At 46.1% G+C, this 19,270-nt stretch overlaps 1 protein-coding gene across 2 annotated transcripts; it reads left to right on the forward strand.

The window, feature by feature from the left end:
• Nucleotides 1–254: 254 nt before the first annotated feature.
• SIRPB2 (signal regulatory protein beta 2) lies at nt 255–14,122 on the forward strand. 2 transcript variants are annotated; one of them, XM_012455291.2, is made up of 5 exons: nt 255–428; nt 7,919–8,284; nt 9,366–9,707; nt 10,572–10,637; nt 11,660–14,122. In XM_012455291.2, exons 1-5 carry the CDS (start codon nt 344–346, stop codon nt 11,794–11,796), a joined length of 996 nt encoding a protein of 331 aa, XP_012310714.2. In that variant the 5' UTR covers nt 255–343; the 3' UTR covers nt 11,797–14,122. The 2 variants fall into 2 exon arrangements, with proteins under 2 accessions (XP_012310714.2, XP_012310713.2); XM_012455290.2 differs by having other exon boundaries at nt 10,572–11,730.
• Nucleotides 14,123–19,270: the final 5,148 nt, after the last annotated feature.

Here is a 19,270-nt window from a genome sequence, read left to right on the forward strand (position 1 = left end):
ACAGCCAAGAAGAGGAAGATCCAATGCTTGCTCCAAAGTCCAGCTGATTCCAGAGTGCATCCTATGACCTCAGTGCCCGTCTCCCTCCTGGGTACCTTGGACAGAGCCTAAGGTAAGGGGTCATCAAGGTTTTAGCAGTGATTACAGGAACCACAACTCAGGCACAAAAGCAGGAACTACTTTCCTATTGCACCAGCAGCCTTGTGTTGCTACAGCAAAAACACTTCCCCAAGCAGCTGTGGCCAAGAGACACAGAAACTGCCTTGTCTACGGCCCCACCTCAGACTTCAACACTCAACAGAGAGCAGAGGAGCCCCAAGTCCTGGGGACCACAGGAGGTGCCATGTGCTCCATGATGCCCGCCCCCACCTGCCTGGCCCACTTGCTTCCCTGCTTCCTGCTACCGGCTCTGGTCCTTGTCCTCTCAGGTAAGTGGGATCTAGGACAGAACAGTGTCCACCCCTGGCTGGTCGGTCCCTAGAGGGGTGCCAAGTGCTCTGGCTTGCCTGCAGAAGCTTGATCCCACGAAGATAAAGAGGGAGACACTGAAAATTTGCCTGACCCCAGCAGAGAGCAGACCCAGTGTCCCAAGAAGCAGCATAGTGAAGTGATAAGCTTGCAGGCTCTGCGCTCACAACCACTGCCTTCCAGCTTGGATGCTCCTATGCCCACGTCAGATGCTGCAGCTCTGTTAGCCCCAGGAGCCTTTTCTATAAAACAGGGACACTCATGGGACCTTTCTCTAGGGCTGCTGTTAATATTAAATAGAAAAGTGGTGAGGCTCAGCCTTGGGCCAGCTACATAGTTTATGAGACCCAGTGCAAAATAAAAACTGGGATCTTTTGTTCAAAAACTATTGAGCCACGCAGCAGAGCATTAAACCAAGCATGGAATCCTTCTAAGCATGGGACCCCGTGCAACTGTATAGATGGCGCAGCCATGAACCGGCCCCAGCTCAGCTTGTGACGCAATAGGCTCAAACCTCACCACTAACCGGTTTAAGTTTACTTTTTTCTGAGCCTTAGTTTTTCCATCTGTAAAATGGAGCTAAAAATAGGACCCACCTTGTGACTTTCTTAGGGAATTCAAGAAGATAATACCTGTAAGTACCCAGCATAACAAAGATTTAGTAACTTTGGCCATTAATATTATCATTCCCATGTCTCCCCTAACTCAGGGGCAGGCCAGGTTATCTCCTGAGTCTGGATTGAGACCCCTGGATATAGCTCAGCCTCTGAGTCCAGAACTCTCTGATCTACCAGGTGGCAATACTTGGCTCTCAGTGGGCTCATTCCATCTCCTGACCACCTGGGCCCCTGCTCCAGGCCCTGCTGAAATCTAGATTCTGTCCATCACCCCTTTGGTCCTCCAGAGTGTCCACCCCTAGGAGAGCTCCTGGCAGAACTCAGGTGTGGGGTCAGACCTGGATGCTCCCTCACTCATTGGCCATATGACTCATGACACCACTTCACTTCTTGGAGCTGATTTCCTCAATTATAAGATGTGAATCATAATTCCTAGATCTCATTCCACAAGTACTTTTGAGTGTCTGCTATGTTTTAGGCACTAGACTAGGAAATCAGAAATCTAAACTATCCAGAATAAAAAATATTCTGAATGACTGTTGGAATTGAATAGATGGAAAATAAGAGAAGTTGCTTAAACCAGTCAGCTGGAAGGTTTCAGTCCAGCTGCATCTCAAGTTGAGTCAGGGCTGGTTCATGGGTGTGCCCTCTATATAGTGGCATGGGGCCCCCTGCTTTGAAGGGCCTCATGCTTGGTTTAATGCTCTTCTGTGTTGCTCAGAAAGGGACCTGCATTTCCATTTTGCACTTGGCCTCACAAATTATGTAGCTGGCCCAGGGTTGAGCCTCATCACTTTTTTATTTAATACAGCAGCCCTGGAGAAAGGTCTTATGAGTGCCCTGTTTTGTAGTAGAGGAGACTGGGGCTAACAGAAGTTCTATAAGGCTTTTAAAGGAAGCCCCTGTACAGGAACCATGAAAGGCAGAGAACGCAGATGGAAAATAGATGAGAAAGAAGCCCAGGGCTGGTCCAGCTCCGCCGACAAGTCAAAGGCAAACTTCCTAGGACACCTCCTAAAGCCCATGTGACAACATGGAAGGAGACTCAGAAGAACAGAGGGAGGGGAGGGGTGTGGGCACCAGGACTGAGTCCAGGTTCCAGCTCTGGTGTTCACTTCTCCAGACTCACCCCCAGCTGGGATAAGTGTAATTGACATACATTAAACCATACAAAGGTCAAGTACTCAATTTGATAAATTTTGTCTGTGAGCATTGGGTGTATTTCACACTTGTGAAATCATCAGCAAAATCAGCATTTTGAACATATCCAGCATCCGAAAGTTTCCTTGTGATTCGTCCTTGTCACTCCTTTTTGTCTCCAAAGCAACCATGGATCTGTGTTCTGTCACTATAGTTTGCATTTTCTAGAATTTTGTACAACAAGGATCATGCAGTTGTACTCCTTTTTGGCTGGCTTCTTTTACTCAGCATAATATTTAAGATTCATTCACGTTGTTGCATTGTCAGTAGTTCATTTCTTCTCATGTCTATCCATTGTAAGGATAAACCCTTTCCCATTCACCTGTTGACAGACATTTGGGTTGTTTGCAGTTTAGAGCTATTGTAAATAAAGTGTCTATGAATATTCATGTACAAATCTCTGTGTCGATATATCTTTTCATTTCTCTTAGGGAAATGAATTTTATTTTATCTATCTTTATGTGATACCACATTGTCTTGATAACTGTAGCATTATCTAAGTCTTAAAATCAGGTGGTATTAATTTTCTAATTGTATTCTTTTTCAAATTGTTTTAGCTACTCTAGAAATTTTAGATTTAGTTTATCAGTTTCTAAAGTGAAGCCTGCTGGGATTTGAATGGGAATAGCAATGAACTTGTACATCAACTTGGGAATAATTGACATCTTAGCAATATTGAATCTTCCAACATATGAATGGTGTATATCTCTCTATTTATTTAGGCTTGATTTTTTTTCTCTTAGCAATGTCTTGTAAGTTTTTAGTTTGCAATTCTTTCACATTTTTTGGCTAAATATTTTCTTTTTTTTAATATTAATGACTGGAATTTTTCAATTCAAATATCAAATTCTTTATTGCTAGTATATAGTAATACAGATAATTTTGTATATAGATCTTTTATCGTCATTGTTGCTAAACTCATTTGTTAGGTATAGTAGCCTTTTTAAGAAATTTTCATTGCAATTTTAATTATGTCATCTGCACATAAAGTTAGTTTCCTTTTTTCTTTCAAATCTGGATGTATTCTATTTCCTATTACCTTTTTGCATGGTTAGTACCTCTCCTACAATATTGAATAGAAATAGTAAAAACAGGCATCCTTGTCTAGTTCCTGATCTGCAGGGAAAACATTCATTTTTGCACTACTGAGCATTATATTTGTTGTAGAGTTTGATGCCCCTTATCAACTTGAAAAGCATCCTTCTATTCCTAGTTTGCTGAGAGTTATTATTAGGAATGCATGTTCAATTTTGAAAAGTGCTTTTTCTGCATCTGTTGAGATGATTATATGAGCACATGTATATGCATATGTGTGTTAGTTTAGTAATATGGTAAATTACACTGATTGATTTTTGAATGTTAAACCAACTTTACATTCCAGGGATAAACTCAACTTGATCATAATGTATTATACTTTCTACATATTGCTGATTGCTGAATTTGGTTTACTAAAATTTTGTTTAAAATTTTTTTATTTGTGTTCATGAGGGATATTTTTTTTTTTCTTGTAAGGACTTTGGGTTTGGTTTCAAGATAACACTGGGACTAGTAGAATAATTAGAAAAGCATTTTTTCAATTTTCTAAAAGTATTTATATAAAATTGGTATTATTTATTTCTTAAAAATATGAAAAATTCGGCCATGCATAGTGGCTCATGCCTGTAATCCCTGCACTTTGGGAAGCTGAGGCAGGTAGATCACTTGAGGCCAGGAGTTCGAGACCAGCCTAGCCAACATGGCGAAACCCTGCCTCTACCAAAAATGTAAAAATTAACCAGGCATGGTGGCACATGCCTGTAATCTCAGCTACACAGGAGGCTGAAGCAGGAGAATTGCTTGAACCTGGGGGGCAGAGGTTGGAGTGAGCCGAGATTGTGCCACTGCACTTCAGCCTGGGTGACAGAGTGAGGTCTTGATATGAAAATTTACAAATGAAACTATCTAGGATTTGGGAAGATTTTTAATAACAGATTAAGTTTTTTGATAGCTAATAGGGCTATCCAGGTTATCTTTTTCTTCTTGAGATAGCTTCGGCAGTGGATCTTTCTCAAGGAATTTGTTCATGTTACCTAATATGTCAAATATACATAACTCGAAGTTTTCCATAATATTCCCTTATTATTCTATTAATATGAGTAAAATCTGTAGTAGTATCACCAATCTTTTTCCTGATTTTCACAATTTAGGTTCTCTCTGTGTGTCCCCTCTGTTCAATCTCACTGGAGATTTATCAATTTTAATGATCTTCTCAAAGATTTTCTTCTTCTCATTGATTTTTTTTCTCTCTCTCTCTTTCTCTCTCTCTCTCTCTGTGTGTGTGTGTGTGTGTGTGTGTGTGTGTGTGTCTACTGTATTAAGTTTCATTTAGAGCTTGATCCCAGCATTTTGGGAGGCCAAGGCGGCAGATCACCTGAGGTCAGTCGTTTAAGACCAGCCTGGCCAACATGGTGAAACCCCGTCTCTACTAAAAATACAAAAATTAGCCCAGCATAGTGGCACACATCTACTATGGAGGCAGCTACTCAGGAGGCTGAGGCAGGAGAATCACTTGAACCCAGGAGGCAGAGAGGTTGCAGTGAGCTGACATGACACCACTGCACTGCACTCCAGCCTGGGTCACAGAGCAAGACTCTGTCTCAAAAAAAAAAAAGAAAAAATGATGATGAGGATGAGGAGAAAAGGGAACACTATTGGTGGGAATGTAAATTAGTACAGTCATTATGGAAAACAGCATGAAGATTTCTCAAAAATCTAAAAATAGCACTACCATATGATCCAGTAATCCTAGAATGGGGTATTTATCCACAGGAAAAGAAATCGATATATCAAAGGAGTGCATGGATTTCTATGTTTATTACAGCACTATTCACAATTGCAAATGTATGGAAACAATCTAAATGTCAATCAATGGATGAATGGATAAAGAAAACACATATATTTTGGGTGTCCCCAAGCATACCCACAATGGAATACTATTCCACCATAAAAAATAATGAAATCATGTCATCATTCAGAGCACATGGACGGAGCTGGAGATTATTTTATTAAGTGAAATAAGCCCTACTTGGGAGGCTGAGGCAGGAAAATCGCTTGAGTCTGGGAGGTGGAGTTTGCCGTAAGCCAAGATCACATCATCACACTCCAAAAAAAGAAAGAAAAAGAGAGAAAAGAAAAAAAGAAAGGAAGGAAGGAAGGAAGGAAAGAAAGAGAAAGAAAGACAAAGAAAGAGAGAGAGAGAGAGAGAGAAAGCCGGACACAGAAAGACAAATATGAGGGTGCTAAAAATGATCTCATGGAAATAGAGAGTGTAATGATAGATACCAAAGACAAGGAGAGGCGATGGGTCTGAGGGAAAGGGATTAAGAGTGAGGTTGGTGAATGGGTACAAACACACAGTTAGATAAAAGGAATAAATTCTAATGTTTGATAACAGAGTAGGGTGACTATAATTCACAACAATGTGTTATATTTTTCAAAATATCTAGAAAAGAGGACTTGAAATGTACCCAACACATAGAAATAATAAATACTCAGGTGATGGAAAGAAAGAAAGAAAGAAAAAAAAACTTGCAATAGTCAACTCATATTTCTCCACTCCCAGCCTTCATTCTATTGATGTCATAACTTCTACTTATACATGCGTTAGAAGCCTCACAGTAGAACGTTATTTTTTAAAATCAGTTTGGAGCCTTTTAAGATTTGTTGGGTGGACCAGAACACTTCTTTCTGGGCTATATACTCTCTTCTATGGATTCTCCCCAGTGCCTGGACAATCATGAAGTTTACCAGTGTGGCTGGTAGGAACAGGCACCATTCTTAACTCTGTAGTGAGTGATGGGCACAGTTCTGTGCATGTGTGTGAGGAAACTTCCTGACGCAAGGGAAAGGACCATCAGGAAGGATTAGTGATAACAGATCTGACTGGCTCAAATAACGTTTGAGAGTGGTTGTTGCTGAATGTCTCGGAACTGAGGACATCAAGGACAAAAGCAGTCCCCAGGATTCAACAGGTGGTTATCACTTGGTCACAATTGTGAGAAAGCTTTCTTGGTGGTTAATAGCACATGCCCAGCTGAAGACAGGTAGAAATAGAATTTAGAATTCCATAACTTTTTCCTAGATCCTCTTAGAAGGGAATGTTTGCTCCATCTTACTCTCCTCTCATTCACAACTGAGAAACATCAAAATATACTGCAAATGAACACGTGGAGTGAGACTGAGCTATTCACAAAGCTGATGGGAATACAGATAAAAAGGAAACTCAGGGCACAAATCTAGTGACCTTGAGTTGAGCAGAATCATAAGTCACCTGATCTGAGTTCAAATCCTGGCCATGATATCTACTGAATGCACGGTTCACTTCATGTTTCTTTACCACTATGAGCATTTGTTTTCTTTCTCATCTCAAAAATGGAGATAATGGGCTGGGCACAGTGGCTCACACCTGTAATCCCAGCAATTTGGGAAGCCAAGGTGAAGGAATCACTTAAGTACAGGAGTTCGAGCCCAGCCTACACAGTGAGACCCCATCACTACAAAAAAAATTTATAAATAAGTAATAAACTGAAAAGTTTTTAAAATTGAGATTATAATAGCATCTAGCTCACAGAATTCTTAGAAGGAGTACATGTGATGATGTCTGTAACCCAGAACTTCCATGGGCGGCCGCAGCCCTCTTTCTCTGTATCCACTTTGAGGACAAAATCAACAGTTCAACCTATCTTCACATCACATTAACAAGAACTGCAGTCTGCTGAAGAATTCACAGGAGGCAGGAAGGGTATTTACACTGAATGCTACAACACACAAACCTACATCTTCGAAGGGTGGCATTTGCAGATTAACAGCCAGAGCTCCAGAAACAGGCTGAGAGGGCTTGAATCAAGCCTGTCACCCTCCTACTGAGTGAATGTAAGAATCTGCCAGAGCTTCCATAGCAAAGTACTGAGCCTGGGTGGCTTCAACATTTCAATGTAATTTCTCACAATTCTGGAGGCTGGAAATCCACGATCAAGGTGTCTGCAGGGCTGGATTGTCTGAGGCTTCTCCCCTCAGCCTATAAACGGCTGCCTTCTCCCTGTGTCGTCACATGGTCTTCCCCTTGCATGTGTGAGTCTCAATTCCCTCTCCTTATAAGGACATCAGTTGGATTAGATTAAGTCCTCATTTTAACTGAATTACCTCCTTAAAGACCCTGTCTCCAAATACAGTCACATTCTGAGGTGCTGGAGGTTAGGATATCAATATGTGCATTTGGGAGAAACAATCCTAGCAGATGATCCTGGGACCGCTGCCTAACCTTTCTGGGCCCTCTGTTTCCTCTGTGGAAAAATGGGAATAAGGCAGTTTACCTTAGAGGAGCATCGTGAAGAATAAGTGGCATAATGCATGCAGGGCCCAGCACATGGTGAGTAACTTGAGTGTTATTTATTTGTAGGTTTTCCATCGCATAGCTCAGTTCTCTCTCTGCAGCCAGCCATCTCATCCCCTCTTTCCTTTCCCTCTTCAATGACACTCCTGTCTTGTCCTGGGCCATTGTTCTTGGCCAGATAATGGTTTGATTGTTTTAAGCCTGCCTTTTAGGGCTCCAAGTCCTTCCTGCCCAGTGCAAGGTCTTTCTTCCTCTTTTGTAGAAGACTCTGAGCAGAGCAGCCGGAATGAGTGGCAGGTGCTACAGCCCGAGGGCCCCTTGCTGGTGGCAGAAGGCGAGACATTCCTACTGAGGTGTATGGTGGTTGGCTCCTGCACCGATGGTATGATAAAATGGGTCAAGGTGAGCACTCAGGACCAACAAGAAATTTATAACTTTAAACATGGCTCCTTCCCCGGGGTGATGCCTATGATCCAACGGACATCAGAACCACTGAATTGCGATTATTCCATCTATATCCACAATGTCACCAGGGAGCACACTGGAACCTACCACTGTGTGAGGTTTGATGGTTTGAGTGAACACTCAGAAATGAAATCGGATGAGGGCACCTCAGTGCTTGTGAAGGGTGAGTATCAGGCCCTGCAGGCCACACATTTGCCCTGGTCTGTTTCCCTGCACAGTCACCTTTATCCAGTGTATCATGCTGTGTCACACAAAATTTCAGTGGCATACAACAATACATATTTGTATCTCACATGCACATTTCCATGTGGCTGGGTGGTTCCACTTCTCATGTCTCATGCCAGAGTCCAGGCTGGAGAGGTAGCAGCTACGTGGGGCATGATTTTCTCATGGAAATGGCAGAAGCCTAGTCCCAATTCTTCAAGTACACCTCAAGCATCTAGTCACATTATGTCTGCTAACAGCCCATTGGTTAAAGCAAGTCACATGGCTCAGCTCCAAGACAAGGGACAAGGAAGAATAGCCTTCCACCATGGAGCCAAGTCTGTAAGAGTGTGGATGTTCCCTATTACTAGCACAGAGTCAAAACCTGAGGCTGAGTATGTCAACTACCACACTCCCCAGGTAATGAATCATGGTATCTGTAAGTCCACCTATGGTGACCTGAATACCCAAATCCCGGGACTCTCATAGAATAGCAGTGCATTCTTGAGTCAGTTACCCTGACTCTACATGCCTCAAGTGCTCCGCTTGGAAAACAGGCACACAATTTGCACTTCAAAGGTCATTCGGGTGATTAAATAGAACAGATGCCTGTGGAACCACCGTGTAAACTGGTGACATGGAGAGTATCTGCACAGGAGTTCGTTTTCACTTAATGGCAGATTCAGGAAGGCTTCCCTCTCTTCTTCCGAGCTGTGATGGCACCTCCTTTGTAGTTCTGCCGTCTTCTGGATTTCTAGTTTCTGGGCGATTTTTTGACCATCTCCACTAGCAGACAGAGAATGGCTTCAGGGCAGGGCACTTATGTGTCTTCCTGAGTTTCATATTCCACAATTCTACCATTGGTATGTAGTAGGTACTCAGAGCCTCTTTACTGAATGAGTCAACTAATGAGTAATAAAGAAAGCAGAAGGGAGTGGCTGAGAGAAGAAATCTGGAATGAAGGAAGGGAGGGAAAGCCCCAGGGAGGAAATGATGGAAGAGGAGAGGGAATCCAACAAGGACCTCTTCTTTGGCTTCAGGAGCTGGGGACCCTGAACCAGACCTATGGATCATCCAGCCCCAGGAACTGGTGTTGGCATCCACTGGAGACACTGTTTTTCTGAACTGCACAGTGCTTGGAGACGGTCCCCCGGGACCCATCAGGTGGTTTCGGGGAGCCGGTCTGAGCCGGGAGGCTATTTACAACTTTGGAGGCATCTCCCATCCCAAGGCGACAGCGGTGAGGTCCTCCAACAATGACTTCAGCATTCTTCTGCAAAGCGTCTCCAGTGAGGATGCAGGCACCTATTACTGTGCAAAGTTTCAGAGGAAACCCAACAGGCAATACCTGTCTGGACAGGGCACCAGGCTGAAAGTGAAAGGTGAGACAATTGGTTTTGGAGTTGTCGGGGGAGAGGAGCCGGTTTCATGAGGAATTTTTCTACATGTCCCAAACAAGCCAGCTCTTCCCAGCCTCCATGTCTTTACATAAGTTGTTCCCTCTATCTGGAATGCTTTATTCTTTTCTCTGAAAACTCCTACTCATCCCTCAAGGCCCAGAACAAGTGGCCCCTCCTCTGTAAAACCTTCTTCTCCTCTCAAGCAGAGTAATTTCTCCCCATTTTGGTTTCTACAGAATTCTATATGGATCATTAATAAATCAAAAAACATCGGCCAGGCACTGTGGCTCACTCCTGTAATCCCAGCATTTTGGGAGGCCAAGGTGGGTGGATCACCTGAGTCAGGAGTTCAAGACTAGCCTGACCAACATGGTGAAACCCCATCTCTACTAAAAATACAAAATTAGCCAGGTGTGGTGGCACATGCCTGTAATCCCAGAAATTTGGGAAGCTGAGGCAGGATAATAGCTTGAACCCAGGAGGCAGAGATTGCAGTGAGCTAAAATCATACCATTGCACTCCAGCCTGGGCAACAAGAGTGAAACTCTGTCTCAAAAAATAATAGTAACAATAAAAATAATTCAACCAACATCTACTATATGCCTTTTGAGTGTCCTGCACTATACTAAGTACTAGAGATACTGCAATGAATTAGACATGTCCATACCCCAAAGGTGCTCTAGCAGAAAGTCTAATTTTGTCTTTCATAGCTGCAGGGTTTGACTTCTAGCCCCCAACCAGGTAGAAACTGGCAGACTCATCCCAGAAACCCCCAGCTCCTGGGACTCAGGAAGTGGTGGGAGATAAAGATAAAGGGAAGTATGAGAAAGCCTCTCTCCCTTGCAGCAAAATCTACCCCTTCCCAAGAGGCAGAATTCACCAGGGAACGTGCAACTGAGATGTCTCCAACAGGTGAGTGTACCTACCTCAGTGGAGTCAATGAGTCTACCATAGGCAAGGGGGCCGTGAATGGCTTGGTCATGGGAAGGAAGCAGTCCCACACTCCTGAGGCTCATCTGCCACCAAGAAAGCTCCCAGGATCTCATCTCAATTGCAGTGCTGGGACCCCAGAGAACCATGTTACAACAGCTCAGTTGTAACAAACTTTCTCATAGCCAGGGCTATGTTTAGTGGGGAATTTTGCTTGAGAGGTGGTGAGCTCCCTGGGATTCTGAGTGTAGGGACAAACTGAGGCTATGCACAACAACACTGGAGAACATGGCTTTGAAGCTAAGTCTCCTGGATGGAGCCTCTTCCTAGTGTGATGGCAGGTTCTCACCCCTGGAATCTGGTGTCTGACTGTATGAACTAGATGGGAATCTCACCCCTGGAATCTGGTATCTGACTGTATGAACTAGCATCAGAGAGCTACTTCATGGGATTCTGTGTGGATTTAATGAGATCACACGTGCCAAGTGTCCAGAATGATGCCTGGCACATCTCATGTTAACATTCAGGGACTCTCAGTGTCTGGTGGGAGCTTGTGATAGAGGTGGTCAGATTTGTCTACCTGATGCTCGGCCCTGCTCCTGCCATTCAAGGGGGCCAGACTGCCTGGGTCCCGTGACTTCTTTAATACATGTGGCCCTGAGAATATCACTTCTGCACTCTGGGTCTGTCTCCTTATCTATAAAAATTGGATCACGATCTTATGCTGTAAAATTACCTTGAGGATTGCTTTAGGCAATTAGGAAGAGCGGAGGTTAGGGATGCAACTGAGATGATTACAGGTGCAGGTAGAATATTGGGCAACCCTTCTCTGGGCCCAGGGCAGAGGAAAGGGTGGTCTTTGATCACCTCTGCCACTGTAGAAAGGATACAGCTCCAGAGGTTATACAGCAGCAGGATGTGACCTTGCCCGTGGGCTGCACTGAGGTGTGGGCTGTGGGGCCCTCACCACGGGTCCTGCCTGAGCTCTCTCCTGTGCCTCCCAGGCCTCCTGGTTGTGTTCACACCTGTGGTCCTGGGGCTGAAGGCAATGATCTTGGCTGCAGTCCTACTGGCCCTGGCTACCTGTCGGAGGAGCCCTGGGCAAGAAGAGTTCAAGACCACAGGCCCAGCAGAGCCATGAACACCTTAGCATGAAGCAACGTTCAAAAGTAAGGGGTCAGCCCCAGAATGGGGATCCCCTGAGTCAGAGAGGAGCCAGGGCTCCTCAACCACTTCCCTGCCTCCAGTCCCAGCCTCCAGATGCCCCCAGGGCTCCTGACAAACTCCTAGATCCGTACATCTGCTTTTGGTTCAACTAGTGAAATTCCCCTCTTTGCCCCGGGCTTCCCTCTGAAGTGTCTCCCTTTCTCTTTTCGGCCTGTTCAAGACCTCCTTGCTTTTCAGGCCCTGGCTAAGTCTCTCCTCAACACCCTTGCCCCTGCTGCAGCCCTTTCTGGTGTGCCCTGCCCCTTTCCTCACCTCCCCACATCCTTCTTGGCCTCCGACACCCAACTCAGAGTCTTCTTCCCAGGAGGTGTCCCTAAGCATCTCTGAGCTCAATCAGCCAGACCATCTCTGCCCCTCTGTCTACACCCTTCTCCCCATCCTTCCTGCCTTCCTTCCATCCCCCTTGTGGCTGGCTTGGGTGGGTGTAATATTAGGATGCACGTTCAGCAACTATAACAAAGCTCTTAAATAACAATGGTTTAACCCAGTAGAAATCAACCAGAATGTTGACCATCAGCAGGCCACGCAATACGGAGACTCCCTGGTATTGAGACCTGGGATTCACTGCTCCCGTGGCTACCAGGTCCACCTTCCAGCCAGTTAGACTGGGGAAGAAGACAGGGAAGGGGAGCAGGACCCTCCCCTTTAAGGGCACAGTCAGGAACTTGGCCACCTCACTTACCTCTACTTGGCTGGAATGTGGTCACATGGTCATACGTAGCTGCAAGAAAAGCTGGGAAATGTAGTCTTTACTTCTGGCAGCAACGTGTCCAGCTGCAAGTTTTCACTAGAAAACCAGATGGTAGATATCAGGGGATAACCAGTTATCTCCACCACAGCGGCAGACAGGCAGTCTCTCACCTGCCCTGAGTTTAAACCTGAGTTTAATGCTCAGCTAGCTGGCCGGCACTTCTTCCCACCATCACCTCTCTTGGGGCAGCATGATGTGGGGCAGTAGTTCCCAGGAAGAGTGATTTTGCCCCCATGGGACTTTTGGCAATGTCTGGAGACGTTTTTGGTTGGCACAATTTGGGGTGCTACCACCATCTAGTGGAATGAGAAGCCCTGACTTAGGGAAAAGTGTGCATGCCAGAGAGTCAGACACACCTGCCTTGAACCCCGCGGCCTCTGCCGCGTACTGTGCACCCACAGTGACTAATCAGAGGCCCTTCACATCACAGAACATCCAGGATACTAATATGGACTTCTCTGCATTGTGTAACAACCAATTCAAGGCCAGGTGTGGTGGCTCATGCCTGTAATCCCAGCACTTTGGGAGGCCAAGGCAGTGGATCATCTAAGGTCAGGAGTTCAAGACCAGCATGGCCAACATGGAGAAACCCCATCTCTACTAAAAATACAAAAATTAGCCGGGCATAGTGGCACATGCCTGTAATCCCAGCTACTCGGGAGGATGAGGCAGGAGAATCACTTGAACTGGCGAGGTGGAGGTTGCAGTGAGCTGAGATTGCACCACTGCACTCCAACCTGCGCAACAAGAGTGAAACTCCACCTCGAGAAAAACAAAAACAAAGAACCAATTCAGTTTTTGCATTTACTGAGGGCCTCCTGTGTGCTGTGTGCATTGCATGCACTCAATACATGTAAATTTCCTGTTCTCTTTCCAGGCAAACATTTATTAGCACTCACTATAGGGAGAAGTGAATGAGTCTAGATGTTTTTCATTATAACAAACAGAAAAACAGCTTGCACTAAGCCAGAGAGGAAAGTCTGAGAATGAAATAAATCACTGAATTCCCAGACATTAGAGAGGGTAGGTAAGTTAGGCTGCATAATAGCCCCCATCCCAAAGATATTCATGTCCTAATCTCTGGAACCTGTGACTGTGTTACCTTGTATGGCAAAAAAAAAAAAAAAAAAAAAAAGACTATGCAGACATGATTAAATTAAAGATCTTGAGATGGGGGCTGGGGTTTATCCTGGATTATATAAGTGGGCCCTAAAAGAGATCCTAAAAAGGATGATAAGTATCCTTACAAGAAAGTCAAACAAGGAGCTTCGATGTAGAAGAGAAAGCAATGTGACCACAGAGGCAGAATTTGGAGTGATGTGACCACAGGTTAAAGAATGCCAGCATCCACCAGAAGCTGGAAGAAGCAAGGGGTGAATTCTCCCCCTGGAGCCTCCGGAGCAAGCATGGACTTGCTGATACAATACCTTGATTTCAGACTTCGGGACTTCAGAACTATGGGAAAATAAATTTCTGTTATTTTAAATAATCAGGTTTGCAGTGATCTGTTACAGCAGCCATGGGAAGCTAAAACAGCAGGGAAGCATGGAGCTTGTCCTCCAATAACTGGAGGTGGGTGCCATCTGCCCCTGCAAACCCCCTCACCCTGTAGGCCCTGCATGAGCTGGTCCCTGCCACCCTCTCTGACCTCATCTCCCCCGATCCCGTAAGCTGACTCTGCTCCAGCACTCCACTGGGCTTTGACCACACAAAGCTTCCTAATTTATTCAAGTCTCTGCTTAAGTCTTTCCTTCGAGAGGCCTCTCTGGACCACTCTATCCATAAAGGCGTCTCCATCATTCTCATTTCCCCCATGCCACTTAAGCTTTCTTCATATACTTATTGCTACCTGAAAACTTGTTGTGTGGGTGTGTGTGTGAGTGCATGCACATGTGTGCGTGTGTGTCTGTGCACGTGTCTGTGCGTGCATGTGTGTGTCTGTGGATGTGGATGTGTGTGCCTGTGTGTGCATGTGTGCATGTCTGTGCATGCATGTGTGTGTCTGTGGATGTGGATGTGTGTGCCTGTGTGTGCATGTGTGCATGTCTGTGCGTGCATGTGTGTGTCTGTGGATGTGGATGTGTGTGTGCATGCATGTGTGTGTCTGTGGATGTGGATGTGTGTGTCTGTGTGTGAGTTTGTGTGTCTGCTTCCTTGATGGTTGTGAGTTGTCCCCACTAGAATTTGAGCTCTGTGGGGACAGGAACCTAACATTCCACTATCGCAGCCATTCTCATTCAATCCTGAAGTGTGGTTGAAGGCTAACCCTGCGCCAGGCCCTAATCAGTGTGCTGAGAATAAAGCAGAAGTCTGCTCTCTCAGAGCTTACCTCCTCCTGAGAGAAGACAGACACTGAGCAAGTAACTGCAGATGAATAACCGGCCCCACCATACTGAGTGCTGAGGGCATTTACAATGCAGGAGGAGGGGGAAGGAAGTTGCCAGAGCAAAGAGGAGGTGACATTACTTTATGCAGGGTGGACAGAAGAGGCCTCCTGATAAAGTGACATTTGAGCCAATACCTGAAGGAAGTGAGGAAGAGAGCCCTGCAGATACCCCGGGGAAGAGCTGAAAAGTACAAGGAATAGCAAATGCAAAGGTCCTGAGGCAGGAGCATGCTTGACTTGGCACAGGAACAGCAAACACCAAGTAGAATGCTTGGCCTGTGTTAGACCCCTGTAAACATCTGAACTACGTACATGCCAGAGGTGAATTTCACAATCTCAGAAGTCTGGCTGTGCAGGTTCAAATTCCAGTTCTCCTACTTATTTCTTGGGCGAGTTTGTTTCTTTCAGTTTCCTTGTCTGTAAACTGATAGTAACATGCGTGCCTCCCTTATTAGGTAGTTTTGGGGCTAAAACGCATTGGTGTATGTGCACCATTAACTGCACCTGGCACATGAGAAGCACTAGGTCATGATTAGGGTTACATTATCTGGTTATGAGGTTGCCATGCAATTCTGACTCTAAACTGTAGTCACCATCCTCCCCATAAGGAGGAGCATGGAGCCCACAGTGCCTGGGCCCCTTATTGTGTAACTTCAGACACCAGCTGGCCCTACTCACCTTGGCTCAGTTGGAAAATCCTACAGAGTTGGCCCTGCTTGGGTCCAGAGACTCACAGGGACGTGGCAAGGCAGTAAGGTGAGGGAAGTCCACTAAAGAAGACAAAACAAAAGATGAATAATTTAAGTCCCTTGGTGGAGACTCTGTGAAACTTGCTGACCACAGATAGGAAGGGTTGGGAATGGATGGGAGACAGAACTCCTCAGTCCAGCCCTTCTACTGCTTTGGGCCCCAGGCATGGTACAGGTGAGATGACCCACCAAAGACAGAACAGGGGGCATGCCGCAGGGAGGCCGCAGCCCCCACTAAGGCCCAACAGGCCACTATTTTACATGTCCTGCCTGGGCCTCCCCATCTGACCCCTGGATGTCAGTGGCTACACTCCAAGCTCCCTGAATCAGGGCATCTGTTTCTCTCCCTCCCCTTCTGTTTTCTCCTTCCTGCAACCCTTCTTTAGCTCTTTCCTTCCCTTCCCATGGTTCTTGTCCCATGCTTCTCCTGCCCCAAGGAACCCCCATCAAGGCTGCCAAAGGCCCAGCCTCCGCGACAGCTCATGAGAGATGGGTCCATTCACATCACTCTCCTCAGGCCTTGAGGAGCCTCCATTTCCCCCCGCAGGTGAGACCTAGAGCTGGAAGAAGAAGAGGAGCAAACACCATTTGGCAGGGGCTTCTTATACCCTGGCAACCCAAGGACGGCAGCCTTGCTGCAGTATTGGGGTGGCGATATTGGTGTCAGGTGAGAGGAGGCGCCAGCCTGGTCAAGAATAGTCCTTCCTCCCCACAAGACACACTGCCCAGAGTGCAGCTACATGTCATCAGGCTAGGGAAGTGGGGGATGCCAAGCCTAGCCAAGCACGTTTCTGAACTCTATCTAGATGGTACTGTGTAATGGCACCTTGCTACACAGATCATTCTCAACCTTGCTTTTTGGCTCAACATTTGAGGTACATCCAGGTTGGTTACCTGTAACTCTAATTCATTCATCTTCAGAGCTATATAGTATTCCATTTCCAATATATTACATTTGTGGTTTCTGTGGATGGATGGAGACCTTAGTTGTTCCAGTTTCTCACTATCCTAAACAGAGACAGTTTCATCGTGTCTCCTGATGCATGCACCAGTGCACACATCCACAAATAGAACTGGAGGGCTCTACAGGTTCTGTGCTCCTTCAACTCCACTAGATTTGCCAAATCGTGCCCCAGTGCCATTAAACCAACATATACTGCTGCCAGACACAGGAAAATTCCTGTTGTTTCATGCTTATGCCAATATTTCCTATGGTCATGCTACAGGGAAGTACGGGAATCCTCAGTTCTTGTCTGCTTGAAAGAAAGATCTTAGCCAAGAGACACACAGCAAAGGTTAAGTAGCAGACGTTACTGAAGAAAGATAAAGTACATTCCTAGAGAGGAGTGGGCTGACCTGGCTGGAGAACAGCATCAGGCGAAAAATAGCAGTAGCAGTGTTTATTTAAAGAGACAGTACACTCTGAAAGAACAAGCCAGCAGCAGCTAGTGCCGGGGGACCCTCTTTATGAGAATCTCACATGGTTATTCATGAAGGGGCATGAGGGGTGCCACTTACAATCATGTTTTAGGTGGTCCCCTTGGCTATGAATGTTCTGTGGTTGTATATGCTAGCACACACATTGCATATCTCATTAGCACTTAAAATCTCCACAAGGGTTGTGTTGTGTTTTTATTATAATGAGCAGAAGGCTACTTTAGGGCGCGTTACTGTAGGAGTGCGCATGCTCATCAGTGGGACAGTCCCTACTATGGTTATCTCCGAGTAGGGCCTCATAAGTCCCCTTTAGGGTCAGAGGAGCCCAACCACAAGGCCAGAAGTAGCCAGTGTAGCCACTGGCTTTTTGCTGACTGTCAGTGAGTGATGCTGACTATCAATGAACAGAGTTTCTGGGACTTCTTTTCCCAAAGGCTCCCTTGTCTGCTTCTTTCTGGCTACCTGCCTACTCTCACCGACTTGTCAATTTCTTACCAGTTGTATAGGGCAAAAGGGCATGTCATTGCAGTTTTAATTGGGTCTCACTGCTGCCTAATGCAGCCAAGCACCTTTCCATACACAGGCTGGCAGTACTGTTATTTCGTTATTCTTGTCATTAGTTGAAGATGTTGTGAAAAGAGAGACAAATAGTCCCAACTTCACTGAGGCAGTGGTAGTAAAGAAGAGTGAGTGGTATCAGCAGCTTCCATGTGTAGGGGCCACTGGAAGGTCTGAATGTCAGTTAAGGAATCAATCATTTGCTCCACCTAGCAGCTCCCCTGGGCCACTAAGCTACAGAGGGTCTAGTTCTTAGGGGACTGGAGCAGAGGGCCAGAGGAGACACCAGTCCTGGGTACACACAGCTCCTGCCCAAAGTGAAGTCACCACCAGTGAGGACACAGCAGAGGGGGTGCTGAAGGAAGGCTGGGGTGAGGCTGGAGGTGGTGGAAGATGGGATTAAAGGGAGGGGCTAGGGTGAGGCTGGAGTGGGAAGGAACATGGAGATGAGCCTGGAGGGGATTGGACTGAAATGGAGTAAAGGTGGGCTTTGGAGGGTGGGGGTGCATTTGGTACTGAGGGCGGAGTTAGAAGAGAAAGTGGGGCTGGGTGGATCAGGTGCTGGTGGCAGGTCTGTGAGGTTGAGGTGAGGCTGGAGGTGGGAGTGGTGGTAGAATTTGGGGATGAGCTGGGGCGGGATGGGCTGGAGGTTGGGGGGTGGTGTGGTTGGTCATAGGAGGTACTGGGCCTTCAGCACCTCCTTACCCAGTTTTGTTAAGGACACTTAGATAACTGTTATGTAAATATAGTTTCAAGTTCATGCCCTCACATCCCCTGCCCTAAACTCCAGTCGGGTCATCTGGAGCCGCCTCCAGAAACCACATGGTAAGTGATCAGCACTGTCCTGCAGGCTACGGAGAGACAGTGTGGTGTAGTGGTTAGGAGCACAGACTCAGGAGCTGCACAATGTCTGGATTCAAAACCCTTTAGAAGTCTAGGTTTCCCCATTTGTAAAACGGAAGTGGTAGCAATAGAACTCACTTCATAGAATGCATGAGTTAGCGTATTTAAGGTTCTTTGTAGAATGTCTGGGGGCATAGTAAGTGCTCAATAAACACTAGCTGCCAGGTAGCGTTATGGGGAAGGATGCCCCCCAGGCCTCCAGAGGAGGGGTCAGGGATCCTGTGGCCCAACAAAGAGCTTTCTCTGATGGCACAAAAATGAAGAGGGGGGTGACAGTGAGTTTCGACACTAGTGGGGGAACTGGACCTTGAGGAGCTGATCATCCGCAGATCTTTCTGTTAGGGTAAGTCATTGTCGGTTTCCAGGGTAGAAAGACCTTGCTGGTTGCCAATCATGAGGTCCAGAGTGAGCCTCTAGCTTCTTGAACTTCCTGGAAAATTGGGGTACATTTTGGGTTGACACAAGGATAAAGAAGGTAAGGCCTAGGGATGGGGGCTGGTGCTGGGTGGCCTTGCAATAGAAAGGGGAGTTTCACACCACAAAGAAAGGACCCTCCTCCCACACCTCCTGCCAGAGCCTACTGTGGCTGCAACCACGCTCCCAA

The sequence above is a fragment of the Aotus nancymaae genome, unplaced genomic scaffold, assembly GCF_030222135.1.
Source record: "Aotus nancymaae isolate 86718 unplaced genomic scaffold, 86718_ANA_hifiasm-v0.15.2.pri h1tg000029l, whole genome shotgun sequence".
NCBI classification, from domain to species: Eukaryota; Metazoa; Chordata; class Mammalia; order Primates; family Aotidae; genus Aotus; species Aotus nancymaae.

What these genes read in the sequence shown, in the direction of transcription:
- SIRPB2 (XM_012455290.2), top strand. Translation starts at nt 344, where the DNA reads ATGTGCTCCATGATGCCCGCCCCCACCTGCCTGGCCCACTTGCTTCCC. An exon ending in CACCTCAGTGCTTGTGAAGG is followed by an intron (nt 8,285 to 9,365) that starts GTGAGTATCAGG and finishes CTTTGGCTTCAG; the next exon opens with GAGCTGGGGACCCTGAACCA. An exon ending in CACCAGGCTGAAAGTGAAAG is followed by an intron (nt 9,708 to 10,571) that starts GTGAGACAATTG and finishes TCTCCCTTGCAG; the next exon opens with CAAAATCTACCCCTTCCCAA.